At 52.9% G+C, this 14,407-nt stretch overlaps 1 protein-coding gene across 5 annotated transcripts in view; it reads left to right on the top strand.

Moving 5' to 3' along the window:
- The first annotated feature begins 5,242 nt into the window (after positions 1 to 5,242).
- PTDSS2 (phosphatidylserine synthase 2) overlaps positions 5,243 to 14,407 on the top strand; it is a 42,828-nt gene continuing 33,663 nt past the window's right edge. For 3 of the 5 annotated variants that reach the window (XR_012835885.1, XR_012835884.1, XM_075755672.1), the window contains exon 1: positions 5,243 to 5,559. Coding sequence is in view for 3 of the 5 variants with exons in the window: in XM_075755672.1 (XP_075611787.1) it covers positions 5,345 to 5,559 (215 nt within the window). In the remaining 2 variants the exon portion in view is untranslated. Of the gene's footprint in view, positions 5,560 to 6,759; positions 6,944 to 14,085; positions 14,184 to 14,407 lie in introns of those variants that run through there. The other 2 variants (XM_010313664.2, XM_075755673.1) reach the window with 2 other exon arrangements.

Here is a 14,407-nt window from a genome sequence, read left to right as displayed (position 1 = left end):
CGGCTCCAGCAGTTCGCGGCCTGAGCACCGTGCTGGATTTGCTCCGCTTGAAGAGCCCGACTCTTATCCGAAATATGAAAGGAGGAGTTAACGTTTAGGCTGTGTTTTCTGAGCTGTGCACTCGTTAGAGTTTGTCGCTTGAGAATAAGTAGGGATTTGTGAGCAGGAGGACTGTCCTCGGAACCTTCAAATATATTTAATTAGGATGAGGTATACGCAGATGAGGTGTAGCAAAGGAATCGCGAACAGAGGAACGCTTGTTACAGACAGGGAGATGCGCGTCCCTGAGAGCCAAAAGTCAGCAAAAGTCCTCTAATTGGTGTCCTTAGAGTGAACTGTCTCGTTATAATGTGAAAACCACCCCCTCCCAGATACAGACCCCTACTCACTGAACACACGTAGTGAATTCAGAAGGTACTCTGCCTTTAAATCGAAGCGAGCAAGGAGTAAACTAATTGTAGTTTAGAAGGTGTGAATAGTAGGCAGAACGAACACCCTGGCCTGTGTAAATATACGACATAACCGTAACCGGCGTGCTAGCTTTGTGGGAAACTGCCTAGCACCCATCTTTGCACAAATATGGAATAAACAATATCTCATCTCTGTGTGTAGGACTGGCTCATTGCACTCCGGGCTAACGAACCTGACTTAAAGGGCCAACGTGACCTTTCCTTGATTTCAAAGAATAATTTGGAAAGCTCTGCTGCAGGCCTGAGATCCCGGGAGGGGGTTGAGGACTCCTAAGAACACGGCAGGCTCCGGGTCGCAGGAGCACGCGCACCCCGCCTGCGCTCCGTCTCGGGGTACAGCCCCGCGTGCGCCCGAGGAAGGAGCAGGGGCCTGCAGCCCTGGGCAGACCCCCCGGCTGGGCACAAAGACGCTCTCATTTCTGCAAACGCAGAATGGTCAGCGCTTCGGCGCAGGAGGAGGCGGGAGCTGGGACAGCCACGGCGTCAGGGATGGGACTGACTGGAAGGCACAATCCGGGGGCCTTGAAAGCTGCAAAGAGCACTTGTCCCTGAATGATGCAAGGAATGCGTGTAGAATTAAGCCATTTTCTTGCATTAGCATTCATTGGTTACTTTTGCCAAAAGATACAGAATTTTAGCATTGAATATTGCTACAGTAGTGTTACAGGTGGCAAATGCCAAGTTTGCGTACTCATAGCATAACACTGCCCTGACACAGCTGGAAGGACTCTTTTCTTGAGTCGTTTTTCCCCTTTCCTTCATATTTTCTTGGAGAGAGAGAACAGCACTCTTCTCTGCTTTTCTTCCTCAGACGAAGCCAATGCCTGCCACCTCCAGCACAGGTATTTCCAGGTGTCACGAGCTCAGGGCACGTTCACCAGGGATGACGTTCACCAGCGTTGGGGACGTTTCTTCCCGGGCTGCGGTGAAACAGCCACCTCAAACATCAGAGCCAACGCGCCTGAATTCCCGCTGCGCTCTCAGTCAGCCCTGCTGCCCTCCTCCCAGCCTGCAGCGCTGGTTTGTGTCGTCAAAGCACCGCTTGAACTCGCGCCTGGGGGACTGCCGGCCTTTCGGCCATGGGGCTCTTGAGGAGAACGAGTCGGGAAAGGGCGTCGATGCGTCTCCCCGCTCAGCGCCCGCCTGAGCAGCAGCCTTCCCCCCGCCGTGGGCACCCACCAGGGCTGGCTCCTGGCCCCGTGGGGAGCAGCGATGCCGTGGGGCCTCCTCCTCGGGGCTGGGGCCTCTGCTTCGGCCCCGGCTTTTACCTGCTGCAGCCCCACGAGGGGTTTCTTCGCGGTGGCTGTGAGCAGGGCCAGGCCAGGGGAGGACACGGCTCTGTGGCGGGGCAGAGGCCTGCGAGGGAGGGGGCCGCGTCTCGGGGAGGGGGATATGGCAGGCGGTGGGGCTCCCATCACCGAGGGGGACATGGGGACGGCGGGGGGCGGCTGGGCTCCCTCCGTGGGGACAGGAGCACGGCGGGGTTCCCTCCCGTGGGGACGGGAGCACAGTGGGGTTCCCTCCGTGGGGACGGGAGCACGGCTGGGTTCCCTCCGTGGGGACGGGAGCACAGTGGGGTTCCCTCCCGTGGGGACGGGAGCACGGCTGGGTTCCCTCCGTGGGGACAGGAGCACGGCGAGGTTCCCTTCCGTGGGGACAGGAGCACGGCGGGGTTCCCTCCGTGGGGACGGGAGCACAGCCGGACTCCCTCCGTGGGGACAGGAGCACGGCGGGGTTCCCTCCGTGGGGACGGGAGCACGGCGGGGTTCCCTCCCGTGGGGACAGGAGCACAGTGGGGTTCCCTCCGTGGGGACAGGAGCACGGCGGGGTTCCCTCCGTGGGGACAGGAGCACGGCGGGGTTCCCTCCGTGGGGACGGGAGCACGGCGGGGTTCCCTCCATGGGGACAGGAGCACAGCGGGGTTCCCTCCGTGGGGACGGGAGCACGGCGGGGTTCCCTCCGTGGGGACGGGAGCACAGTGGGGTTCCCTCCCGTGGGGACGGGAGCACGGCGAGGTTCCCTTCCGTGGGGACAGGAGCACGGCGGGGTTCCCTCCGTGGGGACGGGAGCACAGCCGGACTCCCTCCGTGGGGACAGGAGCACGGCGGGGTTCCCTCCGTGGGGACGGGAGCACAGCCGGGCTCCCTCCGTGGGGACAGGAGCACGGCGGGGTTCCCTCCGTGGGGACGGGAGCACGGCGGGGTTCCCTCCCGTGGGGACAGGAGCACAGTGGGGTTCCCTCCGTGGGGACAGGAGCACGGCGGGGTTCCCTCCGTGGGGACGGGAGCACGGCGGGGTTCCCTCCGTGGGGACGGGAGCACGGCGGGGTTCCCTCCATGGGGACAGGAGCACAGTGGGGTTCCCTCCGTGGGGACGGGAGCACAGCCGGACTCCCTCCGTGGGGACAGGAGCACAGTGGGGTTCCCTCCGTGGGGACGGGAGCACGGCGGGGTTCCCTCCATGGGGACAGGAGCACAGTGGGGTTCCCTCCGTGGGGACAGGAGCACAGTGGGGTTCCCTCCCGTGGGGACGGGAGCACAGTGGGGTTCCCTCCGTGGGGACGGGAGCACGGCTGGGTTCCCTCCGTGGGGACAGGAGCACGGCGGGGTTCCCTCCGTGGGGACAGGAGCACGGCGGGGTTCCCTCCGTGGGGACAGGAGCACAGTGGGGTTCCCTCCGTGGGGACGGGAGCACGGCGGGGTTCCCTCCGTGGGGACAGGAGCACAGTGGGGTTCCCTCCGTGGGGACGGGAGCACGGCGGGGTTCCCTCCGTGGGGACGGGAGCACGGCGGGGTTCCCTCCATGGGGACGGGAGCACGGCGGGGTTCCCTCCGTGGGGACAGGAGCACGGCGGGGTTCCCTCCGTGGGGACAGGAGCACGGCGGGGTTCCCTCCGTGGGGACGGGAGCACAGCGGGGTTCCCTCCGTGGGGACGGGAGCACGGCGGGGTTCCCTCCGTGGGGACAGGAGCACAGTGGGGTTCCCTCCGTGGGGACGGGAGCACGGCGGGGTTCCCTCCGTGGGGACAGGAGCACAGTGGGGTTCCCTCCGTGGGGACAGGAGCACGGCGGGGTTCCCTCCGTGGGGACGGGAGCACGGCGGGGTTCCCTCCATGGGGACAGGAGCACAGCGGGGTTCCCTCCGTGGGGACAGGAGCACGGCGGGGTTCCCTCCGTGGGGACGGGAGCACGGCGGGGTTCCCTCCGTGGGGACGGGAGCACAGTGGGGTTCCCTCCCGTGGGGACGGGAGCACGGCGAGGTTCCCTTCCGTGGGGACAGGAGCACGGCGGGGTTCCCTCCGTGGGGACGGGAGCACAGCCGGACTCCCTCCGTGGGGACAGGAGCACGGCGGGGTTCCCTCCGTGGGGACGGGAGCACAGCCGGGCTCCCTCCGTGGGGACAGGAGCACGGCGGGGTTCCCTCCGTGGGGACGGGAGCACGGCGGGGTTCCCTCCCGTGGGGACAGGAGCACAGTGGGGTTCCCTCCGTGGGGACAGGAGCACGGCGGGGTTCCCTCCGTGGGGACGGGAGCACGGCGGGGTTCCCTCCGTGGGGACGGGAGCACGGCGGGGTTCCCTCCATGGGGACAGGAGCACAGTGGGGTTCCCTCCGTGGGGACGGGAGCACAGCCGGACTCCCTCCGTGGGGACAGGAGCACAGTGGGGTTCCCTCCGTGGGGACGGGAGCACGGCGGGGTTCCCTCCATGGGGACAGGAGCACAGTGGGGTTCCCTCCGTGGGGACAGGAGCACAGTGGGGTTCCCTCCGTGGGGACGGGAGCACAGTGGGGTTCCCTCCGTGGGGACGGGAGCACGGCTGGGTTCCCTCCGTGGGGACAGGAGCACGGCGGGGTTCCCTCCGTGGGGACAGGAGCACGGCGGGGTTCCCTCCGTGGGGACGGGAGCACAGCGGGGTTCCCTCCGTGGGGACGGGAGCACGGCGGGGTTCCCTCCGTGGGGACAGGAGCACAGTGGGGTTCCCTCCGTGGGGACGGGAGCACGGCGGGGTTCCCTCCGTGGGGACAGGAGCACAGTGGGGTTCCCTCCGTGGGGACGGGAGCACGGCGGGGTTCCCTCCGTGGGGACGGGAGCACGGCGGGGTTCCCTCCATGGGGACAGGAGCACAGTGGGGTTCCCTCCGTGGGGACGGGAGCACAGCCGGACTCCCTCCGTGGGGACAGGAGCACAGTGGGGTTCCCTCCGTGGGGACGGGAGCACGGCGGGGTTCCCTCCATGGGGACAGGAGCACAGTGGGGTTCCCTCCGTGGGGACGGGAGCACAGTGGGGTTCCCTCCGTGGGGACGGGAGCACGGCGAGGTTCCCTCCGTGGGGACAGGAGCACAGTGGGGTTCCCTCCGTGGGGACGGGAGCACAGTGGGGTTCCCTCCGTGGGGACGGGAGCACGGCGGGGTTCCCTCCGTGGGGACAGGAGCACAGTGGGGTTCCCTCCGTGGGGACGGGAGCACGGCGGGGTTCCCTCCATGGGGACGGGAGCACGGCGGGGTTCCCTCCGTGGGGACGGGAGCACGGCGGGGTTCCCTCCGTGGGGACAGGAGCACGGCAGCCGGCCCCCGCGGGAGGCTGAGGGGAGCCGTGGCGGGCGGGCGGTTGGTTGCCACGGCAACGGGAGACGCCCTGCCTCCTTCCCGCCCGTCCCTCGGAGCGCTCTGCGCTTGCGCCGGGTGCGCGAGGCCGTGCGCGCTCCGCGCCTACGTGGGGTCGCGTCGGGGGCGTGTCCCGCCCCCCTCGCACACACACCCCCCCCCCCCCCCCCCCGCCCGCCACGAGTCCTGCGGAGCGGCGCGAGCGTGGGGCCGCCTCGCGTGCCCTCTCCGCCCCTCTCCGCGTGCGCGGCCGTTACGCGGCCGGTGCCGCCATGAGGCGCGGCGAGCGGCGGGGCCACGGCGGGGCCCTGGGCAAGGCCGCTCTGGAGGAGCAGCAGCCCCCGCCGCAGCCCCCGCAGCCCAACGGCGGCGCCCCCGCCGCGGCGGCAGAGCGGCCCCCGCCGCCCGGCGCCGAGAGGGACAGCCCCGGCCTGCGCCGCAGCACCGAGTCCGAGGTCTACGACGACGGCACCAACACGTTCTTCTGGTGAGAGCCGCCTCCTCACGCCGAGGCCCGGTCGGGGCCCTTCCCCGCCTGTCTGGCCCCGCCGGCGCTCTGTGGGAGCGGGCCTGCGCGCCGAGCCGCCGTTCCCGGTTCCCCCCAGCATCCCCCGGTTCCTCCAGCCTCCCGCTCCCCCCCCTGGCTCGGCGTTGGTCTGCCCGCGGCGGCCGCAGCCTTCAACTCCTCCGCCGCCTTCGGCGAGGCGCGCCGCTCGTCAGGCCGGGCGGCAGCCCCGCAGGGAGCGATCGGGTCGGGGGCTTGTGGGGCCGGGGGCCGGGGAAAGCTCCTGCGCGTTATCTGCAGCTCGCCCTGCTCTTGCTTCGCCGCCAGGTAGCGGTGCCAGAGTTGAGAAACCGTGGGCCGGGTCTAAAGATGTTTTTCCTGCTGTTGTGGTACTGTTAATTATTGTTTCCTGGCAATTTCGCAGTGATTTAAAGCAGACTTCTGGCAGTGGCGCCTCTTTTTCTCACCCTTACTGCTAACCAAGACGGCTGGTCTCACCAGGCGAGCTCCTGGGAGGTGTTCTCTGGCACTCAGGAGCCCACCGTCCCTGGGCAAACTTTTGTGCGTGATTCGGGTTGTTTTATCAGCATCGTTTATACGAACTCCAGCTGCTACTTCTCCCTCCCTTAGCCTTGGAAGAAGCCTTTTCTGTCCATGCTCTTTCCTGTAATCCTGAGAGAAAGCTGGAGTGGTAATGCCAAAGTTCTGCTGGTCAGGTGTTTCGTGTGGTTTTGTGGCGTGCTCAGCCCAGACAATCAGTGCAGAAAACCATGACGGTCTGTGTAGGCCAGTGGGGCAAGTCAGTTTTTTGTTAAATTCGGTCCTTGCAGGAAGAAATGTGTTTGTACCTGGGAAAATGCTTCTAAATCCCATCTTTGTTGGAATTGTTCCAGAAATCCACTTCAGCGCACACGTGTGTACGTCTAGAGTTTTTCTCTGTCTGTTAAATGCACGTCCTTTTTGATTAAGGAAACCAAGCTGACACTGAAGTCCCTTGTTTGGAATATGAGCCGAGGGTGATATGATTTGGCTCGAGTTTGACATTAAGGAGTAGAAGAGGGAGGGCGCTTGGCTCTCACCCTGCCAATCTGGGCAGCACTGGAGTGGGGGGGGTGTTGATCTTGATGAAGCCGCTGATTCTAGGTGGTATTTCTGCCAGTACAAACTGCAAAGAGACACTCAGATGCTGCTGGATTGATCGCAGGGTGGTCTCTGCGGAAGCCTGATGTCGCATCGTCATCCTGAGGGCAAGAGGTACTTTCTTGGAGAGCATATTAGCGTTGCCACATGTAGGCTGAGCGAGCGATTGAGTAACTCGATCCTGCCAAGGTCTGCGGAGAAGTGCCATCTTATAAATGGAAAATGGGTAAAACTGTCATTTTCTTACTGTCTAGTTAAGGTGGCTCTTGCCAGGTGTTTTGTGATGCCTTAAAAATACCTATTGCTGTTTTTATTGTCTAACCTCGCCTTGTTGCACCGTTTTCCTGGTGTGGAGCCAGCATGCAGTCGGCCACTGGCACAGGATTGTCATCCCACAGTAAGGCTGTAACTGCAGTTAATTTGTCCGGGTGAATTGTTCTTTTGACAGTCTGAATGTGCCACCGTTCTCTGAGGCGCTTCCCCTCTGTCGGCTAGTCCCTTCCGGGAGGGCAGTGTGGACGAGCGTGGTGTTGAATTGTTCCTTAACTTATTTATTTAATTTTATTTTCCCTAGTAGTGTACGTCCCTTGTGCTGACAGCCGGGAGTTTAAATGCTTGTAAAAGTTTCAAGGTTTTTCCTACTGTTACTTTTGACCTGCGCACGACAGGGTTGAGCGTATTAGCGTATCCTTTGGTAATGACTCAGTTCTTAGAGCGGCCAAGAATAAAGATTATACAGAGGCACAGTTTTCTTCCTGTGACCCTTGGTATTCTTCTAGTGCTGTCTGTTATGGAGGTGGTCACAGAAAATGGAAATTTAAGAGAGCAGGTGCCCTCTGTCTTTGATCACGTGGAAAAGAGGAAAGGTCCTTTTCTCCTTGAAGTTCAGGAGTGAGGGGATAAGGTTACCCACTTGGCCTACTTGGTTTGGAAATATTCAAGAATTTGGGACTTGTAGACAGAGTCAGAAATCGTTCTAGAAGTAAAGTAGTTCAATTTGCAAAGGTAACTTTACCACTATAAATGTGATCCTTGGGATGGGTTGTACTTTGTACAAAGAGCAGGCAGACAGCTACATCTTTTAAAAACTTTGAAAACCAAGTTACGTGCTGTATAATACTCCTGTTCTTACACAGTCTCAGTAACTCGAGGCTGGAAAATGCTATATTTCAATTACGTCGTGGGAGCCTGGTCAGTGAGTACCTTGGCAGCTCTTTTTGTCATTGGGAAATGTCAAGGAAAGGAAAGGGGAAGAAGCTTTAGGAAACAGATTGGCGGTCTCTGCGTCCTTTATCCCTGAGCTTATTTCAAAACACCTATTGCTACTCGCGGAGCGCTGGGAATTGCCAGGCCTGCCTGGGAAGCCGTTGTTCTAGGCAAACACGTTCATTGTTGTTTCCAGTACCTTTGATTGTTTCTTGCCTGTCTGCTTACAGAATTAGCTTTCTGAATACAAACAAAGGACCTCTTTGTGCCTGAGATTTTGACTTTTATTTTTTTGTATAGTGTGAAGCACAGCGAATCTGATATTTTTACTGAGCTAGCATGGAAAAACTGCCGGGTTTGTTTGTTTCTCTACATATCCCCACACAGAGCTTTCCATAACATCTCTGTGGCTTTGTTCCTGTAGCCCGCAGAAGAGTGAGTGCTGATGTGTCTTACAGGCTTTTGCTGGTGGGACGTTGTTCTGCGTGCAAAACGGTGCATCCAATAGAAGTTGGGTTTTTGTTACCTGTGAGCAGTAACCGTGACAGATGGCTAAAGATACTTGAAGCTGGAAAAAGAGGGGATGGGTGTTTTTCTGTGGGAGGAGCAAAAAAGCTTAGTGTAACAGTAGAATTGATTTATCTCCACTACATAAATGATAAGTGTAGAGTTTTGAAGAGAAAAGGAAACGTTCCTCCTAGTAGCCAGTGAAGGGCAGCAGAAGGTGGTGTGGTGTTGAGTGTTTTCATGCCAGCCCAGCCTAGTCTTGGATTACCAGTTTGGGATCATCTAGTTAGATATTGTGTATGATTTTCTCCTAAAATTTCAGAGTTACCCCTGATTTCTGTACATATTTTGTAGCTTGTATTTAACCATACCTTCCAGGAAGGCATCCAGTCTTGATTTGAAGATGTTGGGAGGTGCGAGAGATATCTTTGCCACCACGTTACATTGTGACTTTATGGGTTAATTGCTTTTTCTAAGCCATACTTTAATTTGAATTTAATTAGCTCTAATGTCCTCTGTTGGCTATTGATGTGTTTTTGTCTCTCACACTAAATAATTCTATATTGCCATCCTGTGGATATGATGTTAAGTTACTAAGGTCATAGTGTGGCAGCAGATATGTGGAGCTCAGGAAGTTTAAAGAAGAAAAAAAGAGGGAAATAGTTGGTAAAAGACTCAGTGGGCTAATACAGCTTTCGCAGGAATTAATTCAGCCTGTTTGGTGCAAAAAGCACAGAAATTGCAGCAAAGGAAAAGGTAGCCTGTAGGTGCCTCTGCCTGGATGTTTCTCTCGTTCTGTTCTGTATTGTGAGAAATCTTTCCTGATGGCTGGCGCAGGGAGATCTCCTTGGAAATGAGGATATGTGTGTGCAAACCAGCCGTTTTTGGAAATATGGGATCGGTGTTCAAAACGAAGTATTACTTAATCACTCCTTGCACGCTGTTCTTATCTCTGAAAAGCTAACCTTACAGCAGCATGAGATTTTCTGAAAGGCTGGCTGGCGGGAGAGATGATGATTTATCTGAAAGAGAGATTAGGGAGATAGAAGATCTGCAAATTGGTAGGCACTTTTTTCTGTACCCTCTTGTGCCGATGGGCTGCAGCACTTCCAAGGCAACATTCCTCGAGTGTGTTGGAAACTTAACATTTGCCATTTTGGGTTTTTTTCATACTGTAAAGGCTTGCCACTTTAAAGTGGGCCCTGGTGAGGTTCTGTATTTGCTGATCCGCTCTTCTGATTCTCTACCTGGTCAGAATTGAACAAGTTTAAGCATGTTGCTTAACTTGAGCAGAGAAATCTTGCATCAGGCTACGGATGCGTCACCCAGCCTGTGCTTTTTTAGTGTTTAGGTATGCCCTGGCAGTGTCCAGTTGCTCATCGTCCAGGAGGCAGTTGTGCAATCCCGCTAAGCCTCGTTAGTCGGCTGGGTGTGTTAACTCTTGTCGCAGATGAGGGTAGCTCTCTCCTGAGAATTGCGTTAGAATCTCGTTACCCTTTCCTGAAAGGAAGGATTGCATAGTTCCTTCAAGTAAGCTAGAAGCGTAGAAGAAACATCTTTATGCAGAGACCTTGTGAGAGTTTAATGCCTCACCTGGCCTTTAGGCCTAGTATTAATTCTCTGTATCTTTTTTTTTTTTTGTAAGCATGCTCCAGATGTTTTAAGGAGAATGGGGGAAAACATGGTGGGAGTCAGCCTGGGCTGCCTAGGGCTGCTTTTCAGAGGGGAGTGCCAAGACAGGCCCCTGGTACCACAAGCAATACAAGTGAGTGTTCGGGATCTGGTGAAATCAAAGGTTCAGCGTGCCAGGAGCACGCAGGATTAGTTTCACCCTGGGGAAATCACTTTCCTTGTAATGGTGTGTCCTGTGCACGGAAGGAGTTTGTGTTTGTGAGTGCGCACGGGGATGGTAGGAGCTCTCTGTGTTCAGCTTCTTCCATGCTGATATTTGAACTCTGGCTCATCAGAGCGCTGTCATATGACTGGTGTTCTTCAGCAGTTTACAAAACAAATCATCAGCCTGAAAGATCAGCTCCACACTTTTATGTGGTTAAACCTGGGAAAAGGGCACCTTCCTCCCGTTCCCGTTTATTGCCGTTGTTTTAAAAGATCCGCTTAAAGTGCGTGTTGTCTGTAATGCAAAGTCACGCTGTCTCAGCGGAACTGTTTCAAACTACAACCTGAAACAAAGATTTCAATAGGTTTAAACATATAAAAATATGTAATATTTAAAACAGATCACTTTGGGAACTTTGATTAACTTGTGAAGACAGTAGAACTGATGAATGGAGACTATGTCTTTTCTCTCTTCTCATTCAAAGGAACATGACTAATTCGCTGAAACTTTGCTTTTTAGTCCTTTGTTCTGGTTTCTCTATGGAGGTATGCGTCATTGTACTTCTTGTACTGAGCGATCGTTTTATGAGGCACCAACTTGTGGCGAGGAAAATGAATGTTACTATTTTGGAGCGTCACAAGTATGTACAGAAATTTAATCAGCGTTGTGTACCTTTATAGATGTGCTGAAGACTTGTTACCGGTCTAAGAATAGGTACTTTTTTATTATCTCTGAGAGTTTAAACAGATTTTAAAATGCAGCCTACAGCTTAAAACCAACAGCCGCATTTCTGCTGCATTACACGCGTAGAAACTTGGAGCTTCCAGGCAGTGTAACGCACAAAGTAGGTACTTCGGTTTGCGATTATTTTTTGCGATCTAGGTGGATGAGAGAGATCTCATTTCACAAACTGGCAGTTAAGCTCTTACTTTTGAAATCTTGAGGCCTGAGCACTTGCTTTGGCCCTGTGCAACATGAACATCTTGGTTTCATGTCTATAATTTGGGGTGTATTATCAAGGTTATGACCAAGGCTGAATTTTTGTTGAAGGTTTCTAAAAGCTCTGTATCCAAACAGGATTGTTTCCCTGTTAATTACGATTTTGAATGTCAGAATATTGGTTAGTTTTAAATTGTTATTAATTTTTGTTGTATTTTCCTGTACCTTATTCTTCACAAGAACTTAAGCACTGTACTGTTGTTGAAGTAATAGATTTGTTGTACTGTCTATTTGTCATATTTTCTTAGAATTCCCAGTGTGTGTCAGATGATGTGCTGTGATAGGGAGGGTAGAGAGTGTTGGCATTCGTTCATCTTCTAAAATTTCTTTTAGAAATGCTTTTATGACTTTACCATTATTTGGAATCGAGAAAGAAAATATTTCTTTGTGAAAAAGTTGATGATAGGCTAAGATGGGACTAGTTGTTTTTTATTGACAGATTCTTTCTCTGGCAGTAGCTATTAATGTAACTTTTTAAACCAAAGAGGCAAACTTTACTGGCCTTCTCTGGAATTTTGTTTCACTTAGCAAGCTGACAAATAGATTAATAAATAAAGGATTTGCATGGTGTTCTCAATGATTGTTTTTAATGTAGTTATTGCATCATTTATGACAAGAATAATGCGAAGCAATGGATAATTAGGGTGTGGTCCCATGCACTTCGGCTGATTTTAGTTTGTGCTGGAGATTGAATGAGGTCATCGACTGCCCGCTCTGCGGGGGTATTGCTCCCTCCTTTCTGTCCAGGGACCTGATCTGGCCCCGTCTCCCCCCCAAAAAGAGATGCTTAAAAAAATTTCCTTAGGTCATTTTTGTTATAGACTTTATTTGGAAAATAAAAGCTCTGCTAGTAATTTCCTTGAAAAATCTGCAGTTGCTAAATGTGATAGAAGATGAAATTACCATGAAAGAGAAGTTCGGATCGATCTCAATCCCATTCACTGGAAAAGCCCGTGCTGCTTTGTACACAGCAGTGTGGGAGAGGTGTCGTGGCTGATGCTGCCTGTTGGACTAATTTTGCTCTCACTTGGCATTTAACTAAATTAGCAAGGCAAGTATTTTTATAAAAATAAAACTTGAATTATTTCACTTAAATGCTCCAGTGTTTAAGTGGGGAAAGAGCTAGATGTAAGATTAGAAAGACAGAAAAATGCTAGTGCAGAAGAATAAGCTACTTAATGTTCCAGCTTTTTAGTAGTTTGGTATTTGTTGTGAATTCTCTTTGACCTTCCTGGCCTTACATACATTTGTATGCATATACTTGAGGCACTGCTTTCTCAGATTTTTTGACATAAAACCTCCTGGAACTGGCTATAGTCTGTACCCCCCTTGCTTCTGGTGTATTGCCCAAACCCTTGTGTAGTTCCAAGGGAAGATACCTCATCTGCTTAGCTTGGCTCTTCTCAGTCTCCGCAGACTCTGGGCTAGGAGAACTTAAGCCTTTCTGCATAATTCCTGTCTTGCTTACCTTGCTGGGGATGTTCTTAGCTGTGTTGTCTTCCTCTTGCTGTGTTATTTTAAAGTGTATGTGGAGACTAAAATAATCCCTCTTTATGCAGTTTAATTCATCCTGACTGACTTCACTCGTATGAGTGCTTCTGTATGCTGTTCCTTCTTCTGGCTACTGTAAATGCTTCACATTTTGTTTTGTTAAATCTTTGTGGATTTCTATTTTATTTTTTTAACTCTCAAGCCGTGGAAAGATACAGTGTGTATCTATGCTTGCTTGCTTAATTTTTTTTGCTCTGCCAGGTAGGTTTCATGATGCTCTGCTACCTCTAGCAGCTGTCATCACTCTGTCACTACTTGTAATTTTCTGGTTAGAGCTGCCAGCTTGCTCTTTCCAGAAGACAAACCAATCTGGAAAGTCTTTCATCCTGGTTTCTGGATTTCGTGCTAGACCAGAAATACATTTACATGACTAACCACCTTGAAACCTTGCTTCAAGAGGATCTGGCTTCAGTTGGAAACGAAAACTGAGCTAAAAGGGAAATGATGAGATATGTAGCCTCTTGTTTCTCATTAAACAGGGGAGCTTGTTGAATTTCAAGTTGATGGTTGTGGCACCAAAAATAAACCGAAAGCAGGGTGCATGAAGCTCTCAAACACTGATTGTTTGCTTGCTACAAACTTTTTTGCAGGGATGAGTGAAACTAGACCTTCCTTGTTCTAGTAAAAGAGTTTCCAGATGTCTTAATCTAAATGAGAACGTTTGGCAATTTATGTGACACTCAACGTGTTAAAAAAGTAATTGACTTCCTGTAGGCGTTCAGGTGATGAAATGGTAAGATGGAAGACAGCATTTCTAGATTTGTTCTAGTAGCCTCTTAGATAGTGGTTTCAAAAAAGTAAACAATAAAACAAGGCATAAAATGTAATGCAGAGTGTTGCAGTTAATGTAACCTTTTTCTGTGATCAAAAGATAAGTTGGTTTTGTAGTAATTGTATACATGTATAAATGCGGTGAACGAGACCATGGTCTGATTTAAGTGAATGAGAGCATTTGATTCAGTCCCCTGCTGTACTGCCTCCTTTGAGACGGCTGCATTTAGTTTTTTAAACTCGTGTAGGTTACAAAATAGACACAGAGTCACGTGGCTGTTAAATGAACGTTAAGTATGTGATGTCTGAATCACCTGTTATTTGGCATCCTGGGAGCCAAGTCAAAGGGAAAATGCATCTGTGGAGCAGGAAGCTTGTTGCTGCGAAGCCTTTGCGTGGGTTTTTTTTGACATTTTGATTCCTTGCTAATTTTGAAAATACTCGTGGATCCTTCTCTTCTTTTTTTTTTAAATTTTTTTCCCTCCCTGGCCGCTGGAGCTGGTTAGTCTGTGTCCTCTGGACTGCAAGGAAGGATAGTGTTAAATGCCAAACACCTTTTTAGCAGTGGCAGAAGAGGATTGCATCTGCTTATGAGGTATTGCATGTGTTTTCCAGCGGGATTAAAAGGATGCTGTGAGAAGTGGCTGTGGTTTGGATTAGGATGAAATTGTAGTTCAAAATAATGCTTACCTTAACTTTCAGAGCAATTTTAGGTAGATTACTGGGTTTCATATTTAAAGGTAGGTCAGCAGACTTCTTGGAAATCCTTGGTGATCTCCTGGCTTATGTTACGCTGTACACCTTGAATATATACAAACT

The sequence above is a fragment of the Balearica regulorum genome, chromosome 5, assembly GCF_011004875.1.
Source record: "Balearica regulorum gibbericeps isolate bBalReg1 chromosome 5, bBalReg1.pri, whole genome shotgun sequence".
Classification (NCBI taxonomy): Eukaryota; Metazoa; Chordata; class Aves; order Gruiformes; family Gruidae; genus Balearica; species Balearica regulorum.
Note: the sequence above shows the minus strand (reverse complement) of the source record. Positions and strands in the feature narration are given on the sequence as shown.